Genomic DNA, 25,854 nt, shown 5'->3' with positions numbered 1-25,854 from the left:
TGGTACACAGAGTCACCCTCTGTCTATCCCCCAGTGGCTTCCCAGTGCCCTCAAGGTAAAGTCAGTACTATTTGTCCTGGATTATAAGTCCTACCATAGACTGCATCTAGGCTTCGCTCGAACTAGCTCCTCATTCCTTGCCTCCCCTCCCACTACAAATTAACACATAGATTCTTAATGTAGTACTGAAGCTGGCAGGGTCTGGAATCTGATGCTTCACAAAATGTCTGTAGTAAAATGCTTCACATGCCTGTAGTAAATACTCAGAAGCAGGAGTTGCTGTTGCTGCTACTGCTACTGCTACTACTACTACTACTACTACTACTACTACTAGAGCTGGAAACTTTCAGAAGCAGGTTGAACTCAAGTCTCCTGACTGAGTCCAGTTCTTTTTGTTCCCATTGCTTCTTTGCATATAATCAGTACACAATTAATACTGGACAGTGGAATCTTTAATTTCAGTCTCCTTGACGCCTTCTGCATCCTCTTTTGGAGTCCTGTGGCCAGGGGACGGTACAGGGAATTTTAATGACGAGAAGACAGGGCTGGTTTCCCCCTTAGCAGACATATATGTTTGCAGCATCAGAAGTCTAGGGCTGGAAGCTACCTTTGACATCATTTCCTCTGCGAATGCATGTATAATTTCTACAGAACCTATTAGAAAGGATCACCCAGCCTCTGCTTTTGTACAACTTTCCCTTAAAAAACTGCCAATCCCACTGCTGTTTGGCCCAATAGTGAGAACTTTTTCCTGCTGCCTCTTGGTGCTTTTGCCTATGGCCCCTATTCTGCCTGCTGAAGACACTCTTGCCAGCATGGACTTAAACCCCTCCAGCTCTGACAATCCTCTTTCTCTTTTGTTTTACATGAAGGGTCTGGCAGCCAAAGCAATCACTCAAAGTTCAAACCTTATCATTTTTTGCTTTGTTCCTCTTGGCCTTGGTTTTGTACATCAGCTTTGAAAATACCATCCCAGGGTTAATGCTGGGGTTAATTTATAACTAAGAGTGCTCTAGTTTTGCAATACAGGACATGCTATAAAAATGGAAAGATGTTGCTTTCTGAGAGATGCAGGTGGATTCTTGGGCATTTGCTGTAAGTACTTTTTTTCTCTTTGGAAACTTTGAACATCTCTATCAGCAAGTCAGAGTCCCAAATAACCAAGTTGGCAAGTCAGAGTCCCAAACCAAATTCCTGGCTCTAGGGGCGAAGGTCTAAGTGTGGTCATCTAATAATTGACTTTCTACCAGCCTCAGTGACTTTTAAAGAAAGAGGACTCTGATGATGATATGGAGATTGGATAGAGTGGTGAACAAAGGGGGTTGGTATGGAGGATATAGGAGATGGTGTGATCTGTTAGGAGCTGATATAGTAGCTCAGGCCATGAACTGAGAGGCAGAGGCAGCAGGAATGAAGAGAAGGGAGAAGTTTTGAGAGTTATTTAAGAGTTAGTATTCATAAGACATCATGCTTCATTAGATATGGGGAATGAGAATAAAAGGAGGCTACGATTATTCCCAGGTATCTGGCTTAGGTGTCTCTATAGACAGTGATGTGATAAACCGAGATGTGGAATGAAGATGAGGGAGCAAGCTTAAGGTGTAGGGAGATGATATGTTTACATCTGGCAACTTTGAGATTTTCTTATTGAGACTGAGGTCTGTGTGGACCATCCTGGTGGTTATATCAAAAAGAAAGCTGGATAAATGGCTAGGAGCTCAGGAGAGCAATCTGAGAGAGATACAGTTTCTAGCAATTGAGTGCGGAGGGTAAGATCACTCAGGAAGAAGACGGAAGGTGGAGGAAGGATCCTTTTTCTGAGTTCATAGACCTCTTCCTTCTAAGCACACATGTCCACTTTCATTGGATTTCCACACCTGACTTCTTTACTCCATTTCTTTGCACTCTTTCAGGATCAGAAAACCTTACACCTTATCTTTCTGGCTTTCTTTATAATAATTAAAAGTAACATGCATAGGTGTAAGAATAATAGTGTTAAGATGTCTTACAACTTAGAAATGACTGTTTAGATGTTACTAAGATTAATGGTGAAAGAAATGTAAAATTTAGAAAATTATTCTTTCATTTTCTGGTTGTTCGAAAATACCTCTATGGCTTCCATGCATTGCAAAATGCATGAATTTCAGCTCATGACCTTGTACGTGGCTCCATAAACCACCACTCGTCCATTCCAACTAATCATATATTGTACAAATTACTTTCATTTTGTCTTTTAGCCAAATAAGATGCGAGCGTTCTCTCATCTCATAGATTTTATCTTAAGAAAATGCCAGATGAAAAAAAAATCTAAAATTCTAATCTACAATGAATAATGTATACAGAGGGAGTACTAGTTTAACCTAAGAATATCCCCTCTCTCCAAAAGGCTGCCTCTAGTTCAGATAAAAAGTGATTCAATTTCCATAAATTTAATTTACTCACAGCGTTTTTATAATGTTGCTATAACATCTGAATGACAGTCCATGGCATTATTTCCGTGGTTGCAGCAAGCCACTTCTCCTACTCCCTGTCCATATTAGATGCATCTCCTGTTTTTCAAGGGAGAGAAACCCCTGCTCAGCCCCTGATGAGCACATCATCAAATATTTACTATTGTTTTATTAATCAATGTGGGTGGTTATTATGTGTCTCTGGCTCAGGGAGTGTTTCATCCAACTGAGCTCCCTCAGTGGTTGTCTCACTTCATCTCTTATAGATTAACTTCCTTCCAAAATGTCACCATTCCTGTATCTGGTTCTCTTGGTACTTGGGCTTCATGCTACAATCCACTGTGCATCACCTGAAGGCAAAGTAACAGCCTGCCATTCATCCCAACCAAATGCCACTCTCTACAAGATGTCATCCATTAATGCTGACTTTGCATTCAATCTGTACCGGAGGTTCACTGTGGAGACCCCAGATAAGAACATCTTCTTTTCCCCTGTGAGCATTTCTGCAGCTTTGGTTATGCTTTCCTTCGGGGCCTGCTGCAGCACCCAAACTGAGATTGTGGAGACCTTGGGGTTCAACCTCACAGACACTCCAATGGTAGAGATCCAGCATGGCTTCCAGCATCTGATCTGTTCACTGAATTTTCCAAAGAAGGAACTGGAATTGCAGATAGGAAATGCCCTCTTCATTGGCAAGCATCTGAAACCACTGGCAAAGTTCTTGAATGATGTCAAGACCCTCTATGAGACTGAAGTCTTTTCTACCGACTTCTCCAACATTTCTGCAGCCAAGCAGGAGATTAACAGTCATGTGGAGATGCAAACCAAAGGGAAAGTCGTGGGTCTAATTCAAGACCTCAAGCCAAACACCATCATGGTCTTAGTGAACTATATTCACTTTAAAGGTAAGACTTTCAGATGTCAATTTTCAGTCTAGGGCTCAGATACTTGGGTGGAGTGCTGAGGGGAGCTCATGGTCTCTTATTACTGGCATCAGTAGGTGTCCCTCATACCACAGTGATCTGCTCCACTGGACATAGCTGTGAATAGTATTGGATCTTCCAAGATGGACACACAGCTCTGTGAATGAGTCCAGGAAATTTCTAGGGAGAGCGCCCTTTCAGAGAGGTGGGTGACAATGGTATGAACATCTTGCTCATAATTGGCTAAAGATTCATGGTTTCCAAAAGATTTGGTGAGGTGGGACAAGCTTGCACTTGTCAAGTAGACATATTTTTATGTAAAGCCTACTGTGATTCTCACTTGCTGTACATACTTAGGCATGTTACATACATAATTTTACCATGTATTATGCACTCACTGTGTACTAAACACCATCTGACATGTGTGGTATACACACACTGTCTCAATCAATACTCATAAGTGCCCAAGTTTACACAGTTAATAAGTTTTAGAACTGATATTACCAACAAGGTCTGTGTGAGTCTAAAGCTGGTGCTTGTAGAAACAAGAATCATGTGACTATTTCCTAAAGGTACTGTGCTCAAATGATTTCTCCTGGTTCTATAGTATATGTCAGCCACATTTCTTGGAGGAGTAATCAATTGTCGGCCACAAACCACACATAGATAGATTGGCTAAAATTGCAGAACAGATCTGTTTTCTCACTTCTCCCTAGTGTGTTGGATGTCGTTATACCTTTTTATGGAAGAGGAAACTATGGCTCTGATGGGCTTAGTGTGGTATAGTAGTTTTGAATACAGACTGTGGAGCCCAACAGCCCTGGGTATGATTCCTGGCTCTGCCACCTGTTAACTGGGAGACCATGACAAATGACTTTCTCTGCCTGATCCTCAGTCACTTGTAAAACTGGTTGACTGTAGGTACCTAACTCTGTGGTGATCTTAATTTCTAAATGAAATCACTAATGGAAAAGGTCTTGTTGGTACTGATACCGGTTTAAAATAAACACCTCTCTTTTCTTTGTATTTTAAGCCCAGTGGGCAAATCCTTTTGATCCATCCAAGACAGAAGACAGTTCCAGCTTCTTAATAGACAAGACCACCACTGTTCAAGTGCCCATGATGCACCAGATGGAACAATACTATCACCTAGTGGATATGGAATTGAACTGCACAGTTCTGCAAATGGACTACAGCAAGAATGCTCTGGCACTCTTTGTTCTTCCCAAGGAGGGACAGATGGAGTCAGTGGAAGCTGCCATGTCATCTAAAACACTGAAGAAGTGGAACCGCTTACTACAGAAGGGGTAAATGCCTTAGAGGATGTGTGGGTGGAAGGTGGGCATAAAAGTGCAGGTGAGACAGAGTTCAGCAGAAACCCAGAGGCAGAAGAATCACCCTGAACTACCCAACAGCTATGTATGATCACTAGAATATGCCAAGAAAATACTGTCTACCAGGCCCTTGGCTGGGCATTCTACATACTTCATATCATCCAAGCACATCAACAAACCTACAAATGAGGCAGTATAATTGGCATTTTTCAAATTAGGAAGTCTGGTCTTGAAAGATAAGATGAGCTCCCCAAAGTCAGCCTATTAGTAAATTGATGGCTTCCTGTAGACCAACTAGAGCTCAAAGAACAGGTTGGATTTTGATGTTGAAAGGTGATTGGGCAGCCACTCTGTACTGGAAGTGCAAGGCAGAAAACTGTGAAGCTCCTGGGTGCTACCCATTAACCTTCATGCCACTAGCTCCCCAACCTTGGTCGTCACCCCAGGGATATTTTCTCTTGATTATAAAGGAGTTACATCTCCCTACTCCCAGTGCTTCAGTCCAACATTGGCTGTACCTGAGTGCATTCCTTTCAGAATAACTTCTGTGAGTTTGGCGCCATGTATTGACTTACATAATAATGGTTGTCAATACTCAGGGAAGAAGCAGAGTCCAATATAATACCATCATGAGAGAGAGAAGGAGAGAATCATAAGCTTGATATGGTGATTGCCATGTGTTCCCTTCCTCTTTTCCCACAGATGGGTTGACTTGTTTGTTCCAAAGTTTTCCATTTCTGCCACATATGACCTTGGAGCCACACTTTTGAAGATGGGCATTCAGCATGCCTATTCTGAAAATGCTGATTTTTCTGGACTCACAGAGGACAATGGTCTGAAACTTTCCAATGTAAGTTGATAAACTAGAGTTCTTAAATGTATGAACTGGAAGAGCAATTAGGAGTGAATTGATTCAACTTTCTTATTTTACCAATTAGCAATCTGATGCCTAGAGAGGCGGTGTGACTCCTCCTAAGCTAGAATCACTCCAGAGTCATTCCCATTACTCCAAATAAGTAATTGTATCAGTTTCTTCCATCCTTGACCTTTATGTCCCAGAATTACTCTGATAGAACAGCTTAATGATCAGAAGTGACTCTGGTGAGATGCAGTTCTGAAGGAGGTGTGAGGAGGGAATGCTTAAGAGGTGATTCCTGGCGGCAGCAGGCCATAGTGAATGAGGTGTTTCCCAATGGCTGGCCGTAGAATCGCCAGAGAATGATTGACTACATTTAGCAGAGGAAACTTCATATTCTAGCACCATCAACATAGTATAGCAAAGGGGCGGCCCCACCTTTCCTTTCCCTTTCTTACTTCTAGACCTTCCCAAAGACTGTTCCTGTTTCTTCAGAGACCCGCAGGATTTGTTCTCCCCACACAGGCTGCCCATAAGGCTGTGCTGCACATTGGTGAAAAGGGAACTGAAGCTGCAGCTGTCCCTGAAGTTGAACTTTCGGATCAGCCTGAAAACACTTTCCTACACCCTATTATCCAAATTGATAGATCTTTCATGTTGTTGATTTTGGAGAGAAGCACAAGGAGTATTCTCTTTCTAGGGAAAGTTGTGGACCCAACGGAAGCGTAGTTGGGAAAAAGGCCATTGGCTAATTGCACGTGTATATTGCAATGGGAAATAAATAAATAATATAGCCTGGTGTGATTGATGTGAGCTTGGACTTGCATTCCCTTATGATGGGATGAAGATTGAACCCTGGCTGAACTTTGTTGGCTGTGGAAGAGGCCAATCCTATGGCAGAACATTCAGAATGTCAATGAGTAATTCATTATTATCCAAAGCATAGGAAGGCTCTATGTTTGTATATTTCTCTTTGTCAGAATACCCCTCAACTCATTTGCTCTAATAAATTTGACTGGGTTGAAAAATTTTCCCTTTTCTGTCTTCTGGGGAATAGCTAAAAAGCAGGTCAGGTCTTCGTATCCCAGTACTCCAATAAGATCAATGGACATAAAACAATGCAGATGCATTGTCTTATATGTGAACTTCTCAACCCCCTTCCCACTGTCCTATTAGTAGGATTCTCTGAGTTCTTGCCAGATCTGACACTGGTAGGTTGAATAAAGGAACTCCCACTATGGGGATGAGTTACAGACTGAGAGGGATGTAGCTTTTCTTACTGAACAAGCATGGGACAATACAGCAAGAGATAAACTTGCCTGTCCAACCCCACCTTCCCCCCAAGAAAACATACTTCCACCTTGCCAATGTATAAGCTGGGAGTGGAGAAAGAAAGTAATTCATTCATGTCATATCTCATAGACCCTCTTTTTCTGTATCCCAATCAGACTCCTTTCCATATATAGCACCCCTGTCCCACTTGTTTAAGTAGGAATCTCCTTTTTGGCTCTAATTTCACTGAATATTGGTACTTTTGTATCCCTAGATCCTTCAACAACCTTCCCTCTACCTGTACATGCCAACTCATTACCACCTACCAAACTAGATTTTATCTCAGACACTATGTATTTAAAGCTTGAGTATAAATGGCACAGTGAGTGGTAATGATGTAGTATCTGAAATTCTAGCCCTGAGGTAAAACACTTCAGTGACAGGAAAATAGTAAAAAAAATGCATAAGTACTGTTGCAGATGTTGTACTTCCATATTGAAATAAATATTTATGTTTAGAAAAGCATGTGTATTACAAACATTCTAATTTTTTCTGATTAGACCCATTTGCATGGAAGTTTGTTTATTCCTGGTATAGTTCACACTTTGCTTTTGTGTAAGCAATTTTTGAAGCCCAGAGCAGAATCTCTGGTACAAAAATTCATTGTTAACATGGAGTTGTGTTTCACTAAAGTTACATTACAATCCTGGCCCTGCTACTTAGTGTTTGGTGATCTTGGACAAGGCACTTAAACCCTGTACCTTATTTTCTTCATCTGTAAAATGGGAACAATAAGAATATCCATGTCATTGGGATTTTGTGAACCTTCAATGTTGCAAAGCAGGTAGCATGTAATATGCTCATCACAGAGCCTGAGACCTGATAAAAAGCCCTGTAAATATTAGTTGTTTCAATCATGTTGGTCAACACCAGACAGTGGGCTGGTATCAGAACCAGGATTGTAATGTGAGTCTCTTGATTTGCGGGTTTCTGTTCTCTAGCTCAGGCTCTACCTCCAGAGGCCAGAGTAAATGTAAATATCAACTCCTTCCTACCCCCTACCGTCCAAATGAGTTCCATCAGAACTTGTTCTGGAAGGAATATCAGTATCTTCAGAGGGAAGTCAGGGATTAAAAGACATTATCCCTCAAGTAGTTCATGTGTCTCCTTAGAGACTAAACCTCATTCAGTCATTCTTTCCTGTGGTCAGATCATGAAGGGCTATCACTGTTTGTCCTGTGACAAACTAAGAATAGCAAACTAAGAATAGAACATAACTTCCTTAACCTCATGAAATTTACCCACAAAATAACTAGAACATGTATCTCACTTAATAGAGAAAATTTGTAGCAGAATTTTTACTAAATTGGGAATAAGACAAGGATTCTATATATTATTGCTTTTATTTAAAATGATATTGGAGATGTTAGTGCAGTAAAACAAGAAAAATAAATAAACATTAAAAGAATAGAGTGGAAAGGAAGAAAAATCTGTCTACACAGAAAAACCAAGAAAATATATTAACGAATTCTTAGAACAAAAGACAGAAAACTTATCTGGGAACCAGCCACAAGAAAGTAGTGGTATGGATTGCACGGAATTTATCAATTCTGCTTTCCTTTCTACATTGTGATAGAATTATAGACACATGGCTTCCCTGATAAACTACATGTTCTAGCCTCCCTAGCAGTTAGGTGTGGCCTTGTAAGTAAATTCTCAACAATGAAATATGAATGTAGGTGACATATAACATCTATCAACTAGGGAATTTCAATAGTTGAGTACTTCCTCCACTCTTTTTCTGCCTTTGTTAAGCTGGATTGTGGACTTACTTATGATCAAGTTTGACCACAAGCAGGTAAAGAGCTCCTTGGCAGTCTGGTGAAATCTACATACATCTTTTCAGAATAATTCTTTAAATGCTAAGAAAAAGTAGGATTACAATGCTACCGATAATGTAGAAATATAATTATTAAAATAATATTGAAATTACATCAGCAAGATGGCAGAATAGGAAGCCCTGGATCCTCCTCCCCCACTTCCTTGACAAACACCAATTCAACAACAATACACAGACAAATTCCCTTTGTAAGTATACCCATTATGGAAAAGAGTATGGAGGTTCCACAAAATGTTAAAAACAGAACTACCATATTATATAGCAACCCCACTTCTGGATATTTACCAAAAATAATTGACATCAGGATCTCAAATAGACATTTGCACACCAGTGTCCACTGCAGCATTATTCACAATAGGCAAGATATGGAAACAACCTAAATGTCCATCAATAGATGAAAGGATGTGTTTCTACATACAATGGACTATTATTCAGCTTTAAAGAAGAAGGAAATCCTGCCATTTGCAACATAGATGAACCTGGAGGACATTAAGCTAAATAAAATAAGCCAGTCACAGAAATAGAAACCTGTATTATTCCACTTATATGAAGTATCAAAATTAGTAAAACTCCTAAAAGCAGAGGATATAGGACAGTGATTGCTAGAGACTGCAGGAAGGGGGAAATGGAGAGTTGTTATTAAATGTGTATCAAGGTGCTGACAAATTCTGTTTCTAGTGAGGGCTCTTTTCCTGGCTTGAAGATGGCCACCTTCTCATTATGTTCTCATATAGTCTTTCCTTGGTGCATCATACAGGGAAAGAGAGAGAGAGAGAGAGAGAGCAAGAGCTCTCCTGTGTCTCTTCTTGTAAGGACACTAATCTTATCAGATTAGAGCTCCATCCTTATGACCTCACTTAATATTAATTACTACCTTACTCCAAATACAGCCACTCTGGGGATTAGGACCTTAAAATATGAATATTAGGGGTACAGATACATTAAGCCCATAACACTAGCCTTACTCCAAGTAATACAGAAGTTGGTAGTAGTAGTAGTGGGGATGTTGCAGGTTTGATTATCCAGGAAGCAGATCCTGAAGCAGAGTTTATAGTACAGAACATTTGTTAGGGAGGGCCCTTGGGATTGATGCCTATAGAATGGAAGGGAAGGAAGCAAAATTAGGCAGAGGCTGAAGTCAAGCCAACATGCAGGTCCAAATAGCAACAACCTTGGTTGACTGCACAAGGAAATCTGGAGCTAAAATGGCCAGTTAGAGTTGTTCTGTTTTAGGCCAAAATAGCTGGACCCTCACACATCTACCTTGGTCAGTCATTGAATATGAGCTGACCAGAAAAGGTAATGATTGAGGGCAAGACATCTCTGCAACTAAGGCAGCCCTTGAAGGGACTGAAAGCTGAAGCCTGTCGGCTGACAGGACTCCTAAGCATCTAGAACAACAAGTCCTTTCTTGAAGAGAAATCTGTATGGCACACCTCCATGTCCAACACAGTCAATTCCTTGTCTGCTGAAATCTACTTCTTTCTGTAAGTTTTGGAAGTATTTACTCAAGGATTCTGGTGAATCTTTCTTCCTGGAGGAAGCTTAGAAGGAAACATTTGGTAGAATGAACTACAGCTTCTGCTGCTGCAGCTGGTCTCATTGTCACAACTGATAATGCTTCATTCCCCTCCACTATCCATTCTAGATTCTCCTTCCCTTTTAGCTGATCTCCATAGCTCACCTGATGACATTATTAAAAACCACATCCATGACAAGTATTGAGCCACCAGTTACCATAGCATTCTTTGACCAAGATTACTTCATATCTCCACTTCCCATCAAAATTGGGCAAGGAATTATAAAGAGGCACTCATGTGGATCACTTGAATGTCAAACATATTCTACTTGTCCCATTATGTAACAACATATCTTCTTCCTTCTAATGATTGGGATCAATTACCCTTGACTAAATGGTGTAATAAAGAGTCTAACTCCGTTTTCTTAATATTTGACATCTTATAAGTCTTATTTCTACTTCTTTCCTTTATGCCCTACATCTGGGTATGCTGATAAGTAAGCCAGTTCACCCACTTCTTTGGTGCTAGTGAGAATTTCCAGCCAAACAAGCTGCTGCCTATACAAAGAAACCCTCACAGTTGCCTCAACCCCTAACAATCATAAAAGCCCAAGCCTATTTCCTTTCCCTCCTCTCTCAAGCCATTTTTTGACCAGCTTAGGAGGCCTGTCCTGCTTTCCTGGTGTGTGTGTGTGTGTGATGTAATCAGTCTTGACACCTGACCCAAGTTTTGGGTGAGAATCCACCCTTTGTCTGTAGGATGGCCACAGCAAATGATGTGATTCCTTTTCTTGCCTGATATTCCCTGACCATAAAGATCCTGAAGTGTTCAGGCAGCATCCATAGCTTATAGTTCAATGGGACACTTGCTGAATTTCATGGCAGAAGTGTTTTTCCTTTGGTGATCATTACTTGCAACCCTACAAATCCCAGAATTGTAGGGACAGGTTGCAAAGTTCCCCAGTGGGTCATTGAGAGTAATGCGAGTGTGGTCACTCCATTTTCCATCAATTGCTTCCTGACTCATGAATTCTTCCTATTGGGAGCACAACATCATGTAGTGATCTCTGATTAAAGTTAGTATACTGTGCCTTGGAAGAAGGAATCCAGTTTTGTGAAGTATCACCTCTGAGCTTGTGCTTTATGGAAGCCTTCATCACGTCTTTCTGATGCTCTTTTATGACAGCAACTTCCAAGTGTTACTATAAATGGTCCTTGACTTACAATGGTCTGATTTACAATTTTTTAATGGTATGATGGTGTGAAACAATTCTGTTTTTCACATTCAGTACAATATTTAATAAATTACATGAGGTATCCAACACTTTATTATAAAATAGGCTTGTGTTACATGATTTTGCCCAACTGTAAACCAATTTGATATATGATGGAATTGGAGTAAAAAATCTTTGAGGAAGTGATGATTACATCTATACTGGCAGTGTAGAAAAAATTATGAGAACCCTACATTTTGCCACATACTAGAATAAATTCATGATGGATTAGAGATCTAAATGTAAAAAGTAAACTTTAAAAGTATTAATAGCATATCTTATAAAATAATAAATGGGGAAGGAGTTTTGAAATAATAACAAAAGTAAAACATATACAGAAGCATACTGGAAAATTTAACCTCAAGAACTGACAAAATACATCTTAAACAAAGTGAAAATATAATTATAGACAAGAATAAGATATTTGCTATAAGTATACCAGGCACATGATTAGTGATATAATAAATACCAACAAAAGCAATAAGAAAATGGCACATAATCTAAGAGAAAAAATGGGCAAAAATTAGAGAAACCAGTGCTGATGGAAAAAATTATATTGCCCAATAAACCTATGAGAAGTGCTGGTAACTGGACCTCCCAAGGACTAATTGAAACCATATCCCTGGAGGTGGGGCCTGTGCATATGTGTTTATTAGTTGGTTGGTTGTTCTGTTTATCTTAATTTTTATCTCTCTATTGTAGTATACTATGCATACAAAATGTACACAAGTCATAAGTATTTAGCTCAATGAATTTTAACAAAGAGAATATATCCATGTAATCAGCACCCAGATCAAGAAAGAAGCCGCTTTCATGCCACCTTATGCTTAGTAACCTCCCAAGTGTAATTATCCTGATTCCTAACATCACAAATTACTTTGCCTGTTTTTAAATCTTTATATAAATTAAATTGGCCTGGCGCGGTGGCTCACGCCTGTAATCCCAGCACTTTGAGAGGCCGAAGCGGGGGGGGGGGGGGGGTCACAAGGTCAGGAGATCGAGACCATCCTGGTTAACACGGTGAAACCCCATCTCTACTAAAAAATACAAAAAAATTAGCCGGGCATGGTGGTGGGCGCCTGTAGTCCCAGTTACTAGGGAGGCTGAGGCAGGAGAATGGAGTGAACCCGTGAGGCGGAGCTTGCAGTGAGTGGATATTGCGCCACTGCATTCCAGCCTGGGCGACAGAGAGAGACTCCATCTCAAAAATAAATGAATGAATAAATAAATAAATACAAATAAATACAAACAAATTAAATCATATAATTTATACTCTTTTTGTGTTTTTCTGCTTTCCACTCAACACTGGATGATTGCTTATAGTTACAGAGTTTTCAGTCTCATTGTTACATGGTATTTTGTTTTATGAAAACACATTTTGTCTATCCCTTCTAATGTTGATAGATATTTAGGCAATCTCTAGTTTATGAGCTTTGATAAATAATATCTCTCTAAGCATTCTTAAGCAGGTCTCCTAGTGAATAAATGTATGCTTTCCTTATGGGTATAAACCACGGGATGGAATTGCTGAGTGATAGGGTGTGCATATAATCAGCTTCCATAGACATCCCTCTATCTTTGCCTGAATCTGGATTGTCAGCATCTAAGTGCATTCTGGTTGATTGGCAATTTTCCCCTGGGAAAGCTGCTGAAAATTCAGCACTCCCTTTAAGATTTCCAAATCTTTCCATTTGGGTTCTTAGCCACTTTCCCTGAGGTGTCTTTGTCTCCTTACATGATAAGTCTATGTCTCCTAAGACTCTCTGGGGAAGTCTTTGTCTCCACAGAGTCTTAGGAGACAAAAACTTCAGAGTAGCCTTGAGAGAGTATATGGAATTCCATTCTGCTTTTCAGAGGACATTTCTACTTATATTTAGCCTCCAATCCTGTACAGCTTTGGAAATCAGCAAATGCCTTGAGCAAGGTTCTGGTTGTGTGTTTGATTCCCCCCATGTCTTCGAATTTGTCACTCATTTTCCTGTGAACACCAAAAGCCCACCTGGATTATTAATTCCCCAGGTGCTGCCCTTGGCTGGAACTGGCAAAATCTTCCTGGGGTGGTGGTGGTACGGGGGAAGGGGGGGACAACAAATTACAGATACTCAATACAGCTTGGAAAGATTTTATTCTCTGGAATCTTTTTCCCTTTTATCCTAATTGCTTCTGCAGTTTTCAGATACATTTAAAACTAGATTTTAGTAATCTATCTGGCTTTTTTAGGTGTTCTTTATAGGAGCATTGACCTACCACGAACTACTCCATCTACGTGAAATGAGAAATGTTTATGCGTTCTTTAAAATTTTCCGATGTTATTCGAATGTGTAGAACCCGTTGAGAACTACTGTCTTAGAGATACACTTGCAAGTGTATATCTAGAGACATGTGCCAGGAAATTCATGGCAACAACGCTATAAGGGAAAACTGCAAACAACTGAAATATCCATCAATAAAGGAATGGATGACTAAATTGTATAATAGAAATGTTCATATGATGGAATATTGTTTGAGCACCCAAATTGCTAAATTAGAACTACCTGTCTAACAGGTATACAATTGCATTGTATACTATAAATATATATTTATTTGCCAATTTTAATTCAAAAATATTTTTTAAAACAATACCTAAACAATTCATGAATACACATATATGAAGTAAAAGTATAAAAATGTGAACTGGAAATACATGCATCAAATTTATGTTAATGCTTACTTCTAGGGGAAGGCAGGTGGTGATGAGATTGAGTAAAGGAATAAAGAGGAAGTCAACTACATCTATAATTTTTTATTTCATTTTATTTATTTCTTAAGGAGTAAAATAAAATATAAACATTTTTTAGTACTGTGTGATTGGCATCTGGGTGAGGTTATATTATTCTCAGTACTTCTCTGCAGGCTTGAAATTTTTGAGCCTTAAGAAAGACAACTCAGTTTAAATATAACCTTTCTGGTGAATGATTACTGAGTCCCTTGAGAAAACTCAATAACTCTCGTCTAGCTATGCCCACAGGTTTTTCTCCCTGACATTTATTTTTATAGCACTAATCGCAACCTATTTTAATCTATTTGCTCACATGTTGCTACTTCTACATTAAAAATTATATGGGGAACTATCTCACAATAAGGTGAGTAATTTAGGCCGGGTGTAGTGGCTCACGCCTGTAATCCCAACACTTTGGGAGGCCAAGGCGAGTGGATCACCTGAGGTCAGGAGTTTGAGACCAGCCTGGCCAACATGGCAAAAGCCTGTCTCTACTAAAAATACAAAAATTAGCTGGGCATGGTGGCACACGCCTGTAATCCCAGCTACTTGGAAGGCTGAGGCAGGATAATCACTTTTACCCGGGAGGCAGAGGTTGCAGTGAGCCAAGATCGTACCACTGCATTCCAGCCTGGGCGACAGAGTGAGATTCTGTCTCAAAAAAAAGAAAAAAAAAGAAAAAGAAAAAAAAGTGAGTAATTTAAGAGAATTGAATCAGAATAACAAGAGGTAGTGTCCAGGCATGAATATTTTTTAAGCCTCCTAGGTGATTCTAAGGTGCAGCCAGAGCTAAGAACCACAGGTAGTCCTGAAGAGAAAAAATTGGGTTGCCCTTGTTACCTTTTGTGTCTAATACATATTACAAGGAATGGCATAAAGCTAGTTGTTTGTCCTCTGTCATCTTGGAACAGCACCTGTGGTACTCCTGTTACTATTAACTTGCATTCATCCATTTCATAACTTCGTGAAAGCAGCATGCTCCTCTGGAAGGTCATGTAAGTCACAGCTTCCCTCCTTGTTCCAGGGGGCTACATCCTTGAAAGGTCTGTCCTGGTTCTGATCAGAGGTTAGCTGATCATTGCCTGCTTTGCATATAGCATCTGCCTTGGGAAAGGTGATGGATTATAGCATAAAAAACAAATGTGACTGTATTTTCTGCGGCCAAATAACTTTCACATGTAGTTCTTTGAAATTCTTCTCTCTTACGGTGAGTATGTTGGCTAATTTTTTGTCAACTTGACTATGATACTGGTTTTTGTTGTTGTTGTTGTTAAATACCAGTGTAGATGTTGCTGTGAAGTTATTATTTACATGTTATTAACATTTAAATCAGTAGAATTTGAGTACAGCATATTACCCCTCATAACGTGAGTGGGCCTCATCTAATCAGTTGAAGGCCTTAAGAGAAAAGATTGAGGAACTCTTTCCTGGGTCTCCACCTTGCCAGCCCTGCTGAGTTCAGATTTGCCAACCACACAATTGCATAAGGCAATTCTTTAAAATAAATCTCTCTCTCTCCCTTTTTCTCCACATATGTTTGTCTCGAGCAACCTTAGTTTGGGGACATCTCCCTGAAGTAGCTTATGGAAGTTTAAAAAATGTTACTTTATTTTCCTATAACTGCACTGAACTTCGCTCTTGACCACACAACCCTTTTAATAGCATATCAATGTATCTAGTCACTTCAAGGTTAAGTTAGTCATTTACGAACTCTTCCTCTCTCTTTTGGATGATACAGTGTCACATTCAAGGATTTCTCCCACCTTTTTCCTACTTCCCAACCTTCACAATGATTTAAATAACATAGAAGGAGGGGACTTGCTCATGTATTGCCTTCATGTCAGGGGAGAGGCTTTTTGTCCAAAGTGGGTAGCCTCTGTCCACATTGACTTCTGCTGCTATTTCCTTTCCATGCTGGCTGCTACCCATTCCTGCTGGCATTGGCTCAGTTGGTTCCTGTCCTGCCATGATCTTTAATTCATAGAGGCCCCCGTATTGCATTGTCCTGATGCCAATATAAAGTTTTCTTTCAATACTCTGGCTCTCCAACCTTTGAGGAATCCCCTCCCCTAGAGACATGAAGACTGAGAACGGCTGTCCCCATACCACATAGGTATGCCAGCATTTTTATGAGGTTGTTCTAATGTACATGCACCTTAATACTTCTCTCAGCCATTGCTACTCTTTTGAAACACTGTATTGGACATGTGGCTTATCCACACAGGTTTTTAATTTCCAGGATGACATTCTGAAATTAAAACAAGGTCCCTAGACTTATCTGGAGTCTCTTTTGTCCTCTCCACCTGGAACTCAGCCAAGGAAGGTAAAGGAGGCAGGGTAGGAATAAGTTATAGATTTCTTTCTCAAAGAGTGGTGTGTCTGCTAACCTCTGCTGCCCATAGTGGGTGTTACACAAAAGCAATTTATGCATACAGTCTCATGCTTCCTGGAATATGGGAACATATGCTATCCTCAAGAACTGAGATTAAGGAAGACCCTCAGTAGACGCCATGCCTGAGACTCATAACTGAAAGGAGAGCGTCCTTAGATAAAAACAAAGGCTTTTCAAAGATAATAGACCTGTCCTGATAAAAGATGCATTATAGATCATAGTCAATACTGTTGTGTACATGTGCCATAGACACTGAGCTATCAGAGAAGCTACCAGGAGAGTATTTGGATGAAAAACTCAAGGCCTCCTAGGACATTAGGGTAAAGGTGACTTTGGAACTAATAATCAGATCTTGGGTAATTAAGACTAAGGTTCTACAAGAAGGACACAAAAGCTTTACTGTCCACTGGTGGAAGGCCTCTTGGTGTATAGAGAACTCAACCTAAGTTAATGAATGAGGTAATTTATATCCTTTCTGAGGAATCACCTTGACTTGACTTTGTGTGATTCCTTCACAGTGCTTCTGAATCTGGTTCTTAGAAAATGTTTCCAAATTCCTTGACAGGTGGGGTTAATTAAGCAGTCTGAGAAAACGACATACCACGCTGAGGCAAGATCAACCAATGTGGGCAACAAGAGTGTGTTTTGAAAAATATTTCCCAATATTAACCCTTGCCCCCAAGAGTCAAGAACAAAGCATCACAGGAAAAAGGTATAAACAAAGCATCACAGGATAAGAGGTAGTGGGAGAGAAATAGTACAAATGAACAGTAGGAGTGACCAAAATAATAGATGATATGCTATATCAAGGTTTAAGTATGTGCCAGGCACTATGCTAAGCATTTTATATATATTATCTCAATTAATTTTATGAAAACCCTATGGAGGAGTGTGGCAGAGTCAAATAGCTGTCCTGCTCCTACCTCCACAGTGAAGGGTTATCTCTGGAAAGTGGCAGCCCAAGGAGGGGCTACGTTTTCTATCCACATCCATGCAGTTAAATGGAGCAATGTGATTATTTCTTGTGATAGACTGAATAATGGTCCTCATAATTACTTCCTAACCTACAGAACTTGGGAATTTTAATTTACATGCAAAAGAGACCTTGCAGATAAAGAAAGTTAAGTCTCTTTAGATGAGGACGTTATCCTGGATTATCCAAGTGGGTCCTAAATGCAATTACAAGGGTTCCTTTTAAGAGGGATGCAGAGAGAGATTGGAAGATGCTATCTTGCTGGCTTTGAAGATGGAGAAAGAGCCTCAAAGCCAAATAATGCAGAGGATGCAGTACTAGAAGTTGGAAAAGGCAAGGAAATAGATTCTTTCCAGAGCCTGCAGAGAGAGCACAGCCCTGCTGACATCTTGGTTTCAGTCCAGTAAATCTCCTTTGGATTTCTGTCTTCCAGAATTGTAAGAAAAAATACATTTCAGTTGTTGTAAGCCAATAAGTTTGTGGTAATTTGTTACAGCAGCCATCAGAAACTGATACCATTCCCACCCAAAAAAATATGAGCCAAAATATCACAAGGCCCACATAGTGATTTGCAAAGACCCTAGGTATTCTGACTTCATGGCTATTTTCCTCTATAAAGAAACAATATATATTTTTTGAGAGGGAGTTTTGCTCTGTCACCCAGGCTGGAGTGCAGTGGCATGATCTTGGCTCACTGCAACCTCCATCTCCTGGGTTCAAGCCATTCTTCTGCCTCAGCCTCCCGAGTAGCTGGGACTACAGGCATACGCCACCACACCCGGCTAATTTTTGTATTTTTAATAGAGATGGGGTTTCACCATATTGGCCAGGCTGGTCTCAAACTCCTGACCTCAGGTGATCCACATGCCTCGGCCTCCAAAAGTGCTGGGATTACAGGCATGAGCCACCACGCCCATCCCATAAAATATATTTTATGACTACATTGATATACAGATGAATATAATCCTGGCTTAATTCACAATTACATGTTTGTTATTATTATGCTCATATTTTTCTTCTGTTTTTAACAGAAGTTAAAATTAAAACCATTTTTTGTGGGCTGTTAAGACTCTCATGAGTTCTAGGTCTTGTGAACACTGTACCTAATAAGGTAAGTCAGTACTGCATGTCACTTCTGGACCATGGATTTTATGAAGCTAGTGTGTCATCTCCAGTTTCTCTTTCTTGAAAGAGGTCTCTCCTAAGAAAGTCCAACAATGGAGTCCAGCAATTGGTGGCTGTCTTAGTCTGCTCAGGATGCCAGCAGCATGCACAAGATTTTGTTTTCTCTGAATCGTCAGGTGGAAGAAAGTTACCTTCTGTCTGGGAATACCTACATTATATTGTTACATAAGTGAAAAATTAACTTTTGTTGTTCTAAGTGACAGAAATATTGTGGTGTATTTTAAACGACAGCTGACACTATGCTAAGGAATACATAAATTTGGTGTTTTGAAGTGGAATTCACCCATAATTTAAAAACTACATTGTATGGCTTTCCCTTAGTAGTCAATTTGTATGAAGTAAGGAAGCTGACATTGGAAACTGGAGATATGGATACCCAAGTTGTACAGTGACAAATACTGGATGAATTTATTATCCATGATAATTTGGAAATCAGACAAAAGACCTACTAAGACTGAATCTCTAGGAAGAGAGATTGAATAACAGAATGTTAGTAGTGTGTATCAGTTGTTACTTGCGCATTTAGCAAGGTGTGTCAAAAAAGGGATGCATACAAGCAAGAATTACCTAGTTTGAGATTTAAAACAGAAAGCAATACAGATCAGCAATTGTTGGTTGTCTTAATCTGCTCAGGATGCCATAATAAAATATTATAGACTGGGTGGCTTAAACCACACAAATGTATTTTCTCACAGTTCTGGAGGGCTGAAGTCCCAGATCAAGGTCTGACAGGGTTGATCTTTGGTGAGGACTCCTTTCCTGGCTTGCAGACAGCTGCCTTCTCACTGAGTCCCCACATGGCCTTTTATCTGTGCATGTGCATGGAGAGACATAAAAACTTATTTCTTCCTATTTTCATAAGGCCACCAATCCTATTAGATTAGGATCCCATCATTATGACCTCATTTAATCTTAATTACATCCTAAAATCCCTGTCTCCAAATACAGTCACTTTGGGGCTTAGGATTTCAACATATAAATTTTGTGTGGACACAATTTTGTCCATAGTAGTGGCCTTGCATGATTTAAAATACCAACTATTGCTGTACTCAAAATAGAAAGAACTCAGGCTGAAAAGTTATTTAAGCAAAAAGGCTCAGTAAAGCTCATCAGTTAGAGTGAAAATGGGAGAATACATAACTCCAAAGTTGCATGTCTACACAAAGGCAGCTAATAAACTGGCAAAACCTGTCACAACCAATTTTTTCTGAACTCTGAAAACTAACCAAAAACCTGTAGCAACTAGGGGAATGCTTAATCAGGAAAAAAACCAGTTGAATATGAACGGGAAGAGAGAAGTTTTTGGAATTTAAAGTTACCTTGATGCCATATCCCATTGCTTAGCTAGATGGTGCCATCAAAGACAACAACCTACATTCTAAGAAGAGACACTGGTGGTACCAGAGAGAGCAGAACAGATCTTTTTCTCAAAAGATTGTGGCTGTTTGCTTTGACGTGTTTGGTGGCTGCCCAGAAGATAGGCTAAAAGGCTTGCCTAACTCTCCCACTGCTAAGATGACTACCCAAGGAACACTTGTTGAAAACATTTAAAGGCAAACACTTTTCCACTGTTGCCTGAGAAAATGGTTAACTGGTGGAGCAAACAATAAACTAATCAAAAAGCTTGGGAAGAGTCTGGGGAATTACATGCTTTGGGAATAAGGACTTTCAAAACTCTGTTATATTCCTAGGAATACATAAGTCCACACATGTGCCCAGGGTTGGTTACATTCTCAGGAAATTCCTGAGGACCTAAACTTCAGCTCTAGCTGACCATCCAGCTGTGTGCAAGCAGGAAGTGAAAACTAAAGCAGAGTTGTGAATGGCCAGGCTGGGTATTGAAGACAGGCACCAATATACATGGTGAGCTCATTTGCAAACACTTTTTTTTTTCCAAGGCGTATAGAGAAATCTGTGTCCATTTACTAGCTGACTACTAAGCTAATGGAGCAAAGATTTTATTGGTACATGAAAAGAACACAGACTTCACAAAACTAGTTCAGAAAAAGTCATTAAACAAACAAACAATAACAACTACAACAAGCAGCATCTACAAATCATGGAAATTGGAGAATGTATGATGTCTAAAATTGCCATGTTATGATAATTCTCAGGTTTCAACTATATATATATATATATAAACATGTATATATGCATATATATATACATATATATATGTATGGCAATGAAATAATAAAATATAGCCAATATGCTATAGACAAAAGAATTACTAGAAACTCTTATTGTGGAACTCAGGCATTAGAATTACTAGACAAAGACTTTGAAATAACTATTGTAAATATACTCAAAGAGCTAAAGGAAACCACATAATAATAACGAAAGAAAACCAAATGATGTCTCATCAATTAGAGAATATCAGTAAGGATATAGAAATTATAAAGGGAAACCAATTAACATTTTGGAGTCAATAAGTACAGTAACTTAAATGAAATTTGCTAGCAGATTTGAGAAGGCAGAAAAAATGGCAAACTTAAATATAGGTCAATCAAGAATCAGAAAGTAAAATAATGAATAATGAAGAAAGCCTGAGTCTTTTAGTACATTATCAAGTGTACCAAAATATTTATAATGGGAGTCCTAAAAGAGAGGAGGGAGTAAAAGGGGCAGAAAGAATATTTGAAGATATAATGACTGAAAATTCTTCAATATAATGAAAGGTATGACCACACATCTGAAAAGATTAATAAATCCCAAATGGGATAAACTGAAAGAGATCAACAGTGTAATATATTACAGTCAAATTATCAGAAAACAATGACAAAGAGAATCCTGAGAGCAGCATCAGAAAAGCAACTCATCAATTCTAAGGGATCTTCAATAAGAGTGAGAACAGATTTTTTATCAAAAAACATGGAGGTCAGGAGGCAATGTGATGAGAAGTTCAAAATACCAAAAGACAAAAAATGTTTGACAAATAATCTTATATCCAACAAACTATCCTTCAAAGTGAAGTAAAAATTAAGATAGTACCAGAGAAAAAAAAAACCTGAGGGAGTTTGTTATTACTGCACCTGCCATACAAGAAATGCTAAACAGCTCAGGTTGAATTTTAAAAAAACATCAGGCAGTAACCATGAATAAATTAAGAACTATTAAAGGTAACCACAAAGGAAAATTAAAAATTCGGTATTAATGTATTTTTGGTTTGTAACTCTTCTGTTTTCCTATATTATTTAAAAGACAACTGCATAAAACAATATTTATAAATCTATGGTGATGGGCACACAATGTATAAAATAAAGATGCAATATGTGGCAATAGTCTTATAAAATAGGAGACACAGCTATATAGAAATTTTTTTAATTGTAAATATGTTTATATTAATCCAAACTAGATAGTTGTACATTAAGGTGTTAATTGTAATCCCAGCAACCACTAAGAAAACAAATAAAATATATAAAGTAAAATAAATTACCAGAGAATTAAAATGATACACTAGAATATAACTGTTTAGCACAAAATAAGGCAATATATGAGCAATTAAGGAGCTAAAAAGCTATAAGACATATAAAAAACAAAAACCATAATGGCAGATTTAAGTTTTTTCTTATTAGTTATCACATTATATAAATGGATTAAAATCTACAATTGAAAGGTAGAGATGGACAGAATGGGTAAAAAATCATGAGCAATCCTTAGGATGTCTATGAAAGACTCAACTTAGATTCAAATACACACATAGTTTGAAAGTAAAAGGGTGGAAAAAGCATTTCATGTGAATAGTAACCTGAAGAGAGTGGGTATGACTATAGTATTATCAGATAAGTTAGACATTAAAACAAAAGTTGTTACAAGAGAAAAGGGACATTATATAATAATAAATTGTCAATTCATTAAGAAAGTATATCAATTATAAACATATATATGCACTTAACAAAAGAACTCAAAATATATGTGGCAAGAACAGAATTTAAGGAAGAAATAAACAGTTCAACAATAACACTGGAAAGTTTGATACTCCACTTTTAATTCTGAATGAAAGAGCTAGACAAAAGATCAGCAAGTAAATAGAAGATTTTAATAACACTGTAAAGCAGCTAGAACTAACAGACATAAATAGAACACACCACAAAAAACAGCAGAATACACATTCTTCTCAAGCCCTCATACAATATATTCTAGAATAGGTCATGTGTTAAATGACAAGGCAAGTCTCAATAAACTTTAAAAGATTGAAATTATATAAAGTATCTTCTCTGGCCCAGTGGAATAAAATTAGGAATCAATAACAAAGGGAAATGTGAAAATTAAACATCACACTACTTTTTAAATTTTCATCAACAAAAATATTTATTACAAGATAATTGAGGGAGCTTTTCTGTATCATGAGATTAAAATGACGTTGAGCCAAGAGCAAAATCACCAGCGAAATCATTAAACAATCATTAAATCAAAGACATTTTCAGCTTGCCCAAATGGAACCTTTATTTCCCCAGATTATTTCTGAAAATATTGCTTAAGGAATACATGAGCAAACATAGCTTGAAAATCAAGAATTACGTAGGCATGAAGCGGTTACTCAATTAGAACTTCCATATCATCTGAAATTCCCTTTACTATATGAAATAGGTTGTCAACTAATAATCTTTTGAGGAAAATATGTTTTTCCACAGAATTTTCTTTCAGTGAAGTAGAAGACATTTTTAAATTCTTATGATTATAACAGCACAAAACTAGCATGTACATTAGACAGAAAACTTACTTGGGGCATCAGAATTTGGTTTCACATCAATTTGGTTCTGATCAAGGAAGTGGAGCCACTATGTGATATGGAATAAGGTATTTATTAGAGGGTGTAAAATTTTGAAGTTGATTTAAACAAAAAGATTCTCTGGAACCCTATTGCTTCTGTATTTGCAGGAGGGCCTAAAGTTGCTGTAGAAAAGTGGGCTGGTGTCAAGAGAAAAGCCCCAAGTGAAGCAGAGGAGAGTGCAGTCAAAATGGAATCCAAGAAGATAAAATGAAAGCTATATCCTTTGGTCATTCTCTCCAACATCAATAGTGAAGAGTGGACTGTAGTAGCAGGCATTCTTTGCTATGGTGCTATGAAACATCACAGCATTAAACAACCAACTAGTCAAAGCAGAAATCTCAAGAGAAATTAAAAAATATTTTGAGATGGGTGAAAATAAAAAGCACGACATATTAAAATTTATAGGATGCTGCAAAAGCAGTGCTCAGAGTGAAATTTATCAGGCTGTAAACACCATATTGGCAGAATGAGGAATAAAAGCACATTATCATCTCAATGGGTGAAGATAAAGCATTTGACAAAATCCAACAACACCGTCGCATTAAAAATCAGCTAGGAATGAAATGGTATGTTCTCAACCTGATAAGAGGCATTTACTGAAAACCCAAATCTAATACTATGACTAATGATAAAGAACGACAGGATTCCCCATAAGAGCAAGACAAGGATGCCCATTCTCACCACTTCTATTCAACATTTTACTAAAAGTTCTAGCTAAAACAATTAGGCAAGAAAAAAGAAATAAATGGTGTACAGGCTAGAAAGCAAGAAGTAAACTATATTCTTAGATGACATTATCTTATGTTAAAAAAATAACCTAGGGATACAAACACACACACACACACACATACACACACACACACAGAACCCTAGTAGACACCAGAAAGGCTTCAAGATGACTTACTAGTAGTATCTAGTACTCAGTTCCTGTACTAAGAAAAATCAAAATAGTAAATAGAAAATATTACTTTGAATAGATCATACAAGAGAGAATACTAGTGTTCAATAGAAAAGTGACAGGAAATGCCTAAAGCAAAGAAGAGGGAAGTGAGGTAGCCTGCTTGACCAAGATTGGCTCGAACCTGGGATAGACTCCCTAGTCCAGAAAAAAGGTAAGTGAGAGACCCCAGTGGACCACATTCCCACAGTGGAATTGTGCAATCCTAGCCACAGAAGAGTCCCCTTGACCCTTACAGGCCCTGAAACCCTGAAACTAACATAAGGAGTTGCCTAAAGATGGTCCAGTGGCACTGCTCCAGAAAGGGACCTTGCACTGGATCCCACACACTCTCCAAGTCCTAAACAGCCACAGCAAGGGGCCATTTTGAGAGCACACCCCACAACAGACTGCACATTGTCCTGAGGCCCAGCAGTGCTGGGGCTGAGGCATGAGTGAGGTGCTGGCTGCCATTGCTGGGGCTGAGGCATGAACAGAGTCCACATTCCTTACCTGCTGGCCTAGGCTGCCACCACTAAAGGAGTTCCTTGCCTCCCCAACAGCAGGGATACTGCATAGCCACTGCTGTTCCCAACCTGAGCATTCCACTTGGGGCCTGATGATAGTCCCACTCCTGCACCTGCACACAACATTGAAGGGCCTGAGGGTAAGTCAGCCTGGCCTGGCTCCCCACACCCCCAAAGCCAGAGCAAGCAGTCTGGGGTCCTAGGAGCTGCCCACCCCAGTCCACCGCTGCTGGCACCAGAGCAATCCTGGAGGCCTGAGGTTGGGCTTACCCACCTGGCCATTATCACCTCAAGGGCACCTGCCAGCAGGTGCCACACGTGGGCCTGGAGACTGGCCTGCCTAGCACATCACAGCCACTGCCAACACCACCACATACCACTCAGGACCTAGATGATTATCCCACCACTGCTACTGTCATTGCCTACACCATACCAGCTTCCCAAGGGCCCAAGAACCCACCCATCCACCCAGCCCACCACTGCCACTACCAGCATCCAAGAAGTTACAAGTATCATCCCATCTACACTTGGTGATACTGGTGCCAGTATATGCTGCCCTAGGGCCCAAGGACAGGTATGGTCAGTGCACTGTGGCTACCACTGTGGCCTGAAGACTGGCTGTATTAGTTTGTTTTCACACTGCTAATAAAGACATACCTGAAACTGGGCAATTTATAAAGGAAAGAGTTTAATTGACTAACTGTTCAGCATGGCTGGGGAGGCCTCAGGAAACTTAAAATCATGGTGGAAGGGGAAGCAAACATGTTCTTCTTCACATGG

General features: G+C 39.2%; 1 protein-coding gene across 4 annotated transcripts; it reads left to right on the top strand.

Annotated features, from left to right (window-relative positions):
* The first annotated feature begins 1,025 nt into the window (after positions 1–1,025).
* SERPINA7 (serpin family A member 7) lies at positions 1,026–24,030 on the top strand. 4 transcript variants are annotated; one of them, XM_016942643.3, is made up of 5 exons: positions 1,026–1,095; positions 2,717–3,355; positions 4,407–4,680; positions 5,410–5,557; positions 23,718–24,030. In XM_016942643.3, exons 2-5 carry the CDS (start codon positions 2,734–2,736, stop codon positions 23,736–23,738), a joined length of 1,065 nt encoding a protein of 354 aa, XP_016798132.1. In that variant the 5' UTR covers positions 1,026–1,095; positions 2,717–2,733; the 3' UTR covers positions 23,739–24,030.
* The last annotated feature ends 1,824 nt before the right edge of the window (positions 24,031–25,854 follow it).

This window comes from Pan troglodytes, chromosome X (genome assembly GCF_028858775.2).
Source record: "Pan troglodytes isolate AG18354 chromosome X, NHGRI_mPanTro3-v2.0_pri, whole genome shotgun sequence".
NCBI classification, from domain to species: Eukaryota; Metazoa; Chordata; class Mammalia; order Primates; family Hominidae; genus Pan; species Pan troglodytes.
Note: the sequence above shows the minus strand (reverse complement) of the source record. Positions and strands in the feature narration are given on the sequence as shown.

What these genes read in the sequence shown, in the direction of transcription:
- SERPINA7 (XM_009439439.5), top strand. Translation starts at nt 2,734, where the DNA reads ATGTCACCATTCCTGTATCTGGTTCTCTTGGTACTTGGGCTTCATGCT. An exon ending in AACCGCTTACTACAGAAGGG is followed by an intron (nt 4,681 to 5,409) that starts GTAAATGCCTTA and finishes CTTTTCCCACAG; the next exon opens with ATGGGTTGACTTGTTTGTTC. An exon ending in ATGGTCTGAAACTTTCCAAT is followed by an intron (nt 5,558 to 6,058) that starts GTAAGTTGATAA and finishes CTGTTTCTTCAG; the next exon opens with AGACCCGCAGGATTTGTTCT.